The 10,228-nt window shown below is 50.2% G+C and overlaps 1 protein-coding gene across 1 annotated transcript; it reads right to left on the reverse strand.

Moving 5' to 3' along the window:
• Positions 1–2,760: 2,760 nt before the first annotated feature.
• Positions 2,761–3,027, reverse strand: IUM83_03729 (Retrotransposable element; the record flags this gene model as incomplete). Its single annotated transcript, XM_067927757.1, has 1 exon — positions 2,761–3,027. The coding sequence occupies one exon, from the start codon at positions 3,025–3,027 to the stop codon at positions 2,761–2,763; it is 267 nt and encodes an 88-aa protein (XP_067795332.1).
• Between the last annotated feature and the right edge of the window lie 7,201 nt (positions 3,028–10,228).

A 10,228-nucleotide genomic window follows, 5' to 3' on the forward strand; every position in this document is an offset into this window, starting at 1 on the left:
CTCCTGCGTGAGCAAGAGCCAGTACGAGAGCTTCCTGGCCACCGCTACTACTACATGCCGCTGCTCCCCGTCCGGCCAGTACTCGTTCTGCAGCACCAACGCCTAGGTCTGCGCAACGTGCTCGTTCATCGTAGTCATCGTCTTGATGTCCTGCTGCAACAATGCGCGGGTGCGTACCCTACGAAGTCCGTAATACCCGAGCAATGGAACGTGACGATGCAAATGAGCGGTGTTCTGGTGCTGCAGACGGTAGCCTTAGCAGTAGCACGTCATGATCCATAGAAGCTATCGCCGACTGCACACTTAAGGTGTCGACACCTGGGTTCGCTAAAGCATGCCTCACATTGAACATGCCAGCACCTGTGTCTGCCTTTGCCTGTTGCGTAGTGATTGCCCCGCCGACAGGCATTCACGTCGGCCCGACACTAAGTGTCACGTACTGCGAGGCACCTTCAAACCAGACAAAATGAACAAGTTAATTTGTCGTGACATATAAGAAGCGAATTCGCCCGCACCCGAATATGCTGCACTCCTGTCGCTCTATTAAACAATTTCGAGCAGCTGCAAATCTAATTATTGCGGATTGGAAGTCTCACGGCGAACATGAATATGGGGCGTGGTTTGAGGCGGAGTGCCTCACAGACCCGTGGCATCGGTGGTTTGCTATTGCCACAGGTATGCCTGGGGTAATGCCAAATCAAAACCACATTGAGGCACACCACAGATCAATAAAACTGTCGGCGATCATTTCGAAGCGAGCGTCGACTGCTGTGGTTTTGAATGTTTCTCTCCCAAGAATATTACTGCAAGCAGGGGAATTAGGAAATCTTTCACAGAAACTCCGTCCATACTGTGTTGGACCCGTGGCAGCTGAGCTAATTACTCGAGCTGAAATGTTGTTCAACACTGCAAATCACATGGTTAACTACAGCAAACGTCGTGGTCGTCCTCCGATGAAATTTTATTTCAACTCACGTGCACAAATGGTCCACGCCGGAAACAATCTCGGAATATCGGTGGACGAAGGGCGCATCAAGACGTGTAAGGCGCCGCTGCGCGGGTGGATAAATAAGCGTATTACTCAAGCGGATGTACAACTTGAGTGCCTGGGCTTGCACAAAATGCAAATAAAAAACCAGCTGACTGTTGAAGGTGCATTTGATCAGTGTACGTGGTCATTAGAAACTGTGGAAGCAATCCGATCAAAGTTCTGGTGTGACTGCATTTCATTTTATTCGTCTGGGTCGCTTTGCGCCCACATTCTTGCTAGCTTACAGCTACTTCAAAATATCGGGATCGGTCAAATGCTCGAAGAACTAGAGCCTAGAAAATTACCCGGGCGGCCTCCGAAGAAGCCAAGGCCGAATCGTAGCGGCGACGGAGCAACCAACGAATATTCAGTGGCAAAGCTTGTCTCCAACTTTATTAATCACCCAGGCCTCCCGTTGAAATTGAACATTTTGAAGGAGTTTGTACTTGACGAAGCCAAAGGGTACCTAGAGACCGTGCCAGGGAAAGTGAAAACGTATGCGCTACACGATCAAGTGTACGTTTGGCGCTGTGAGTTTGAGCACGGAGTCACTGAATACCTGGAGGTTGAACAACTGGCTGAGTGCGTTGAACGAGCTTGGGTTGCAAAGCACCACTAGAACGCAGCTGTATTCACTTTCCTTTTAGCTTTCTAGTATTCACTTTCCTTTTAGCTTTCTGCAAATTTGAATTCCATTTACTTAAGAAAACAATCCAGCACTCTTTTTTTTTAATATATGTTTTCAATGTAATAACAATAATATTCTTATTACAGTACTCAGTAGTCAAGATGTAACACGTTTGCTTGAGAAACGTCTGCGTAAATGCCAATTGCTTGAATAAAATCATATCCCAATGCTGCGGGAGCATCCGCTGTCCAGTAGGGCCGCTCTCCATCTTGATCATCACTCTCATTGCAGGCGGCGAAGGGCAAGGATTGGCTTGGATCCCGACGAACAAGTACTCTTCGTCACTTCAGTGACCGAGTTCTTGGCTGCGTTGCTCAACCCTGGTTTGTTGGTTTTGGTGTCGGTTTCGGGCAGGACGAGGACCACGCTGCTGGTCAGCTTGATTGTATTCTTCTTGGCGATTGTTTGTGCGAAGCGAGCGGCGGTTCTGTGTGCTGTGCGTGGTTGTACGATGGAAAGTACAGTACATGTTGCTGCTTGAGCTGTTGCTGTGGCTATTCCCGTGATTGCCCCTCTTGTTGCCTTGTCCGCGACCACGATGTCCTCCACGTTGCTGTTGCTGACGATTGTTGTTGCTGTTGCTACGCCGGTTGTTATTACTATTTCTGGGACCTGTGTTCCGCGAGTTGTCATGGTAGTTTCCATGCCCGTTGTGGCCACCAGCACCGTGGAGGCGGCGCTCTCCTTGCTCCATTCGCTCGAAGAATGGCGCGAGGGCGGTCACCATGGTGTAGATCTGCCCGCTGGCAGCATACTTGTTCTGCCAGTCGTATGGAAGTCCACGTTTGTATAAGCGGCACAAAGCGTCTTCGCACATCGGAGCTGTCTCCATGAGGCGAGCGAGCGTGTTTTCTTGACGAACCAGGGCGCGAAACCGTTTGCTATATTCGACGAGCGACTCGTCGCGGGGATTGCGAATTTCCCACAGATCTTCCTGCAGCTTCTCATTGTAATCGACGGGCAGCACGACGACAGAGGCCTTGCGGAGTGCTGCGATGTACTCTTCATCCATCCGGACGTCGTCGTCGGAGAAAGCGGCCTCCTAGAACGCATCACGGAGATCGCTTTCGAGCAGGATAGTCGTGTTCAGGATCTTGTCCTCTGCGTTCCAGTGCTTCAGCTTCGCAAGCTGGTTGCAGTTGTTGACCCACTCGAGAAAGTCCTTGGGCTCTCCGTCGATGAACTTGGCCATCTTCTTCGTGACGACCTCTTCTTCAATTCCTTTTTCCTTGTCAGCGGCGCGCACTACGATCGAGTACGTCAAGTACCGCTCCTTGTTGACTTTCGGCTTCAACGCGGGGCGACTCATGATGCAGTTTTGACCGACGGGTGTTCCAGGTCGTTGTCTGATTTGAAAAATTTCAAAGTGCCACACCACGTGAGCTCTGCTATGCAAATTGAGAACTGAGATTACCCTGACATCTTACTAGCTAACTAGCGACAACCTCTAAGCTACGAATGAACCCAATGACAGGGCTGGCTGACTTGGGTTCACGAGTCAGCCAGCCCTGTCATTGGGTTCACGATCTTCGACGAGGAAAGATATGCTGGCGTCACAGTGGCATAGGAGTTGTCACGCTGCGTAAATTCCCATCCAACTGTTGCCTTTCCGATGCTGTGTCGCTCCGCAACACTCTGCTCGCAGTATTTCTTACTTGCATCGTCTCAAGTTCTACTATGTTCCCAACTGACTAGTTGTGAGCTGGAAGAGTGGATGTGGTAGCACTTAGACAAAGGAAGTCTTGTTGTTGTTCGTGGAGGTGCCCGAGCTCACGTCTCGAAAGCATTCCGATGTGTCACTAAGGAGTCCAGGATTTGCTTCCCGACGTCACCAGGATGAGGAGTCCACACTTGCTTGGCCAGAGCAGGGTGGCTTTATTTTCCTCAGTTGATTCAGGAATGAGCGCTGCCGCTCCTTCACTATTTTCCTACTCAACTCTGCCTATACATGCATCCCTAGGTATCGATGGGTTCACTCCAGTGGCTGGTTCACCTTGAGGTTGCTCGTCAAGAGTCCCGCCACTTCACTGGACTGCTGCTAATATTGCTCGAAACGAACTTACCATCACCTTGGCTCCACTGCAATATTCACCATAGCTAGCCACCAACCCACAATCTCATTCAGCTCGCGAGATTTTATGAGAATCTCGTAACATCTTTGGCCCACCAACAACATTCACACTTAGCATTACTCCGACAAGGACGCCTTTTGTTTCTGCATGTTGACGGACAGGCTGGATGCGATACGACAGCAAGCTTTTCGTTTCAAAGTGTTGTTCGCTCATTGATTCCACGAGTAAATCCAACTTCTCGCTTTAACTAGCGTCGTTCAAACAGTTTTCTCGTTCGATCATCAAGCACGCCATATCTGGGCCGACAATTTTTTTTTTTTTTTACAGACATGAGGCTACAATTCAATTTTGATTTGGTGGACGTCGCCGAATTGTTCAACCGAAGCAGGGGAGCACTTACTCGCTTGGATATGTGATGCCTGAAACTATAGGCGGTTTTGGGGATGATATATATCGCTACGACGAATACGTCAGCTGGCAGCGCGAGGTAGGCATGCATATGTTTCGTTTGCACTTGCGGAATTCATAGGCGACTGGTGCGGCGCGCCTAAGTGGCATGCGATCGTCTGAAAACAAGATAGTGTAGTGGGTGAAACTGTGTGTCATGGTTCTTCGCGTGCTTCATTCTTGTTGTTTGCTGGAATTTGCCCGTCAGACCTATATTCTGTAACCGAAGAAAATACGATCGGAATCAAGGAAAAACGAGCAAATATCCATTGATTTCATCAAATGAAGTTACCGTCCGGGGTGATGAGAGCCTCGCTGAAGAAGAGCGATACATCGGCTAAACTGCCCAGCACGTTGAGCGCTGGGGTCAACAAATCCGCTTGTGCATGAAATCTCACCACTTTGTCGCTGGTGTCGTCCCAGCCGAAGATCACCGTCCCGCGCACGACAAAACTTTGACCCACGATTTTGGTGGCAATGGGCGACCAATCTCCTCCCTGGGCGCCACCTTTCCCATCAGAGTTCAGGTGCGGAAACGCGTATCGGAGAGTGTTCCAGCTGACAGTAATATTGGTCGACGTGCTGGCGACCAAATCGTGTTCGGATGACATCACCATCCCTCGAAGCTCCAAACGAGTGTCGCTAAAGAAAGGTGCGAAGCGCCTCCAGTTTTCTATTTGCGTGTCCACGCCGGGGAAAACATCATCTACCGTATCCGGGGCCATGATTCTGCGCAAGAATATGGACGCTGCGTCGTGTTGAGTCCCAGGATAAGCTACGAAATTGTTGAAATGGCGAAAGTAGTCAGCAGCAACAGCCCATGGGGTTTGGAATGTTGGGATCTGGAACGAAATCTGGCATCTTGATTTGAGATCCTCGATCTCCTTCCGCAGGTGAACAATGTCATTTTGAGTATCAGCTACGACCTGGACCTGTTTCGCTCTATAGCGAGCCTGGTTCACACGACAGCGTTCTCGATGACGGATCTTCTTTCTTAGAGCCTCAGCGATGATGGCATTTTGTAGATCGGTGTCAATCGGGTGGTTCGCTGCCTGGATTGTAGCAATGATCTTGTTTACCGTCTTCATGTCGGACGGATGGCACATCGGGAGGCTACGGGACGATGAAATATCGTTGAGAGTAACGAGCTCTTTCTCTGGAGACAATTCAAGCGTAGCCGTTGACGCTTCAACTCGAACGTGGGATGCATCTGTTCGGACTGTGTGATGATGCGGATGGTACCTTAGCTGCTGCAGACACGGCCTGGTTTTGATGCTGGCTTCGGTTCGCCCAGCACTCACGAGTTTTGTCACGGAGTTGGCACGAGGTGCTTCGGTCCGCTGCTTAACGTCACATATCAGCTTGTCACTCAATGTTCGAGTGTTGGGTGGGACGAGCACGCACGAGTGCATTGCAGTGGGAGATGCGGAGGAAGGCAGGAAGTTGTGGAATGACTTGTAAATTTGCCAGATATGTGTGACTCGTCGCTTACGGGACGTCGCGTAATAGACAGGGCGTCTTTACACAGAGTTACAGTAGTCTGATAACAGCTTTTCCGCTCGTGATAATCGTAAATTGTGAGTGACTGGGAGTTAGTGTCTGAGATGAAAGACATATGACAAAGTAGGCGCAACGTTTTCGACACGCGTTCCACGATCTGAGCGTGAGCTCTGCTCGCGTGAACGAGCACAGACAAATAAAAGAGCTTGTCAGCACTGCTCGCGTGAACGAGCACAGACAAAAAAAGAGCTTGTCAGCACTGCTCGCGTGAACGAGCACAGACAAAAAAAATGCTTCCGATCACGCTCCCTAATAAGGGTGACCGTACCGGTAGAGCAATCCCTATTCTAAAATTGGCGAGCAAACTACGTGGTAATTATAGATTGGTCAATGGCGAGCGGACATCTCACAGCGGTATTGCAACTTCCTGTCACGCATAGCGTGAGGTAATGAGTTGCGATGCTGGTGCGAGATGGGTGGAAGTTTTCCTGGATGAAGCAGGTGCAGACGGAGCTGCATTCATGGCTGCTATTGCACTAACACCTTGTGGTATGGAGGTACCTTCGCTTCGCTTCGGGTTGGGTTGGGTTGGGACTGTGGGGGGGGGGGCTCACGAGAGAAGACACCTACTTGCACATTGCGTAAACTTTAAATGTATGGGCACCACTTTCAAACAGTGATATTGTATTTTGCACTGCTATTTCTAGCTTCGATCCAGGTCTCACAGAGAGTATTATCTTCCGATATCCGACAGTTTGTTCCTTGTTCGGCCACTGATTGTTAGCCGACGTTACTCACGCTACCACACTGAGCTATTTGCACGGCCAAATTTGGCCACAGAAATAGCTCTGGGATCGGAAAGCTCTTTTTTTTTGTATCTGGCGATGCCGTTGGCACCACCTCTAGCCAAACCCAAGCCAAATTTAGCATTAAATGCCAGTCACCTCAAACAAAATGAAGAATATTGTTTTCGAGGTCAGACATGTAACCACCGTGTCTCCATTAGCAAGAACTATGGCAGACACCCATCCACTCGTACACATGTGAGCGCTCTCGACCGTTCTAGGGCTACTCAAGGCGAAGATGTCGTTCTTCAAAGGTAAAACAACACCATTCGATGCACCTGCTAATCCTGAAAGCGCTGAAGCAGACAGCCACAGCAACGGACTTGTCCACCACGGGACTGATGAAAAGACGAGGCAGCCAAGTTAGCTGTGCCTGGTTACTCCGCACTCTGCCTAGTACTTATTAATAGGGACAACCACTAGAATTCACCGGACAATACGTTTTGCCACATAAATTCCAGAAAAACGCAGCAAAACAGAATAACACATAGTTTTACTAGAAAACCTAACAAAATACAGAATTGCACATTGCTATATCGACAGCACACACAAAAAGTGGGTACATCACTCAAACACAGAAAAGGGATTGGCGCGCTGGCTTTCGAAATCAGTCACTCGATAGAATGACAGCCATTCTCGTGACCCCCCCCCCCCCCCCCCCGAATTTGTGGACCCCATGCCGAAGAAGATCGATTGGAGAGATCGTTCGCCCGGTAGCCGACCGAAACCCGTTACTCGACTCGAAACGGTCTGTGTTGATCACGACTAATCCTACATCATGTTCAAGCTGCTCGGACCCTGCCATGCACACGATGAAGTACCAGCTCCTTCAGTGTAAGTCAAGAGCGTGCGCGGATGCATGTCATCAACTGAGTTGTGGGTGGCGGGGGAAAATGTTCACCTGCTCTTTTACATGTCGATTCGCTCTTTTTGAGACAGATGACCATTTTCGAAACCGCAAGCAGAAACCGTTTTAGTAAGAGCTCAAGGAAGTCCGTATTCGGGACGTGAGGGAGGCGGGTGAACGCCTTTATCGTGCAGGTGTACATGTATAGTGCGGGTACCGTAGGTAGAAATGGACGTAGAACTTCCAGCTACGGAGTACCTTTGGTGTCTGTCACCACGATCGGGTCACCGACCCACTGAATGAGTTGGAACTGGAACGGGATCAGGATTGGTGGATCGAGGATACAGTGTTGGCGTGTGTCCTTGTGTCGACCCCTGGCGGTACGTTTATCTTTGGCGGACCGGATTTGCCACCTGAAGTTGTTAATAATATACAATTGAGTATAGAGCAGTACAAGTTGCTCCAAAACTGTCCTGAATGGAGTATGATCAGACTGAATGGTAGGAGTCAGACCCGTAACTCAGAATAACCAACCACACAGAAACACAATGCCGAGCTAAACGTCAAACAATATACAGCCACCACTTATTCTTTGAGACCCTTGGGTGGGGGTGGGTGGGGGTAGGGGTTTATTCACCAGTAAGCAATCGCGTGTTCACCCAGTACACTGATCAGTATTCAGCGTTCGCGCACCACCCTCACTAAGTAAGGGAAATATAAGCCAATACAAAATACAGTCCTATCACACAGGAGTAGATCAATTCAGTCGCAGGGGTAACCGCTTAGAACCACCTGAAACAACAGTTGCGAAATATGAAATGGACGTCCGGAACTTGGTTATGAAGCTAGAGCAGATCATCCCAAGGTGCGATACCTCAGTCCTTGCACGCCTCGGCTTGAAACAATCGAGAAGCCACTCACCCAACGCTCGCAACGTCGGGGAGGCCTCAAACCGACCGTCGTCTTCGGCCCCGGGCAATTTTCCGGGCTGCTTGTCCTCCACTCAGCCCTAGAGTCGTCTCCGGGTCCATCGAGCTGCTCTCCGCGGCGGCGCGGGGGGGGGGGGGGGGGGGGGGCTTGTCTTGTTCTCAGCAAATTGACTTTTTGGTTGTTCTTACGTCTGACTAGCTATCTCTTGAATCACTTCGTTGACTTTGAAAAACGCCTTCAGAATGCTTGGCTATGGTTCGACTTGTTGACGTCGACCTTCCTCACGGAATCACTCATCACTTGATGACAGCGATATCTGGGTACATCGACCCTTCGCGGTCGAACTTGCCTTCGGCATCCGACAATCGGCTAGTACAGTGTCGACGGGTAGATCTTGGTCTCATTCAGGCTGGGAACAAGCTCCGTTGTAACGGGGTTACACATACAAGTGGCTACAAGCCACTTGTGAATTTAACAGACAGGATATCTGTTCAAAGTTTTAGATACTTCCTCACCTTGGTGTAAGTCACACCAATGGATACATTGAAGTGGGCTACCACAATCAGTGGTCCACACCTACCCAAAGATCCTATTGGTAGAAAGCAGCATCTTTCTACCAATTAGAGACGTGCAAATTGGCGGGGCTCTGACAGCCAGCCGCTGTCAACCCCTTTCATAGATGATAAACAGTTTTAGCAGATTTAGGAGGAAGATCCATTTACAATACAGTTCTCATTTTACCTATTCTTAGTCACTTGGAGTCTTATCGGATTTAACTTATATTTGTGTATTCAAATATAATTAACCTAAGTAATTACTAAGTAATTACGCTTCCTCATACACGTTGCGCGACGTGTAAGCTAAAGTAGTGAGCCAAAATAGGCCCACTACACCTGGTAGCACTTTGTAGACCGTCCAACGACCGACTACGTGACGTTCGTACGAGGTGTACGAACGCGGAGCCGAGAACCACATGAGCACGGAGGTGCCCGTGAAGAGCTCCAATACGCCTGCAACGCATGTTGCACGCGCAGACTGCCCCCACCTGTCTGACCCAGAGTGGGAAGCCCTCCAACGACTGTCAACAGTCATTGGAGAAGCGGCGATAGCCACGATGCTGCGTACACTATCGCCGACGGAGCAACATGGTGTTGCTCTGGGGTTCATCATGAAGGAGCAGCGTGATGCTGCTTCCTCAGGGACGGCGTCGTCAGGGACGATACCGCGTGCTCAATCACTGAATTGAGCGTAAGCAATTACGTGGGAAGAGAGGCGAGCCTCTCCTCCGGTGGCTTGTCGAACTCGACACAGCCATAGCGGCTCGACGCATCGTCGACCCGCTGTCGAAAGTCGCGTTCGCCATGTCCTGCCTTGGCGGACGCGCAAGGCGTTGGGCGTATGGACGCCGACGCTCCGATCCTACGTGCTTCAGCACGTACGAAGTGTTCAAAGAGGAGCTCAAACAAGCGTTTGAGCCCCCGCAAAACGAGTTCCGGTGGAGGGCGGAGTTCCTCGACCTTCAGCAGGGTAAGCATGACGTCCATGCTTACGCGCAGCGCGCACGATACTTGGTATCAAATATCGTGACTAATCCAATTGACGAGGCGGCTAAGGTCGTCACGTTCATGAAGGGACTTCGAGATGGGCCCATGAAGACCTCTCTCTCTTCCGAGAGTACCCGAGTGCTCTCGAAGCTGCAATCACCCTTGCCATGCAAGAAGAGCATCCGGTAGCGAGGACGGGAGGTCCAGAACCAATGGACCTATCAAACGCAACAACTGCTGGTTACCATCAGCAGGGATGCCACGTGCGATGCTTCCGTTGCGGAAGGATTGGTCACTTTACACGGGAGTGCACAGCTCCCATGCC

This window comes from Phytophthora cinnamomi (assembly GCF_018691715.1).
Source record: "Phytophthora cinnamomi strain GKB4 chromosome Unknown Contig21, whole genome shotgun sequence".
Classification (NCBI taxonomy): Eukaryota; Oomycota; class Peronosporomycetes; order Peronosporales; family Peronosporaceae; genus Phytophthora; species Phytophthora cinnamomi.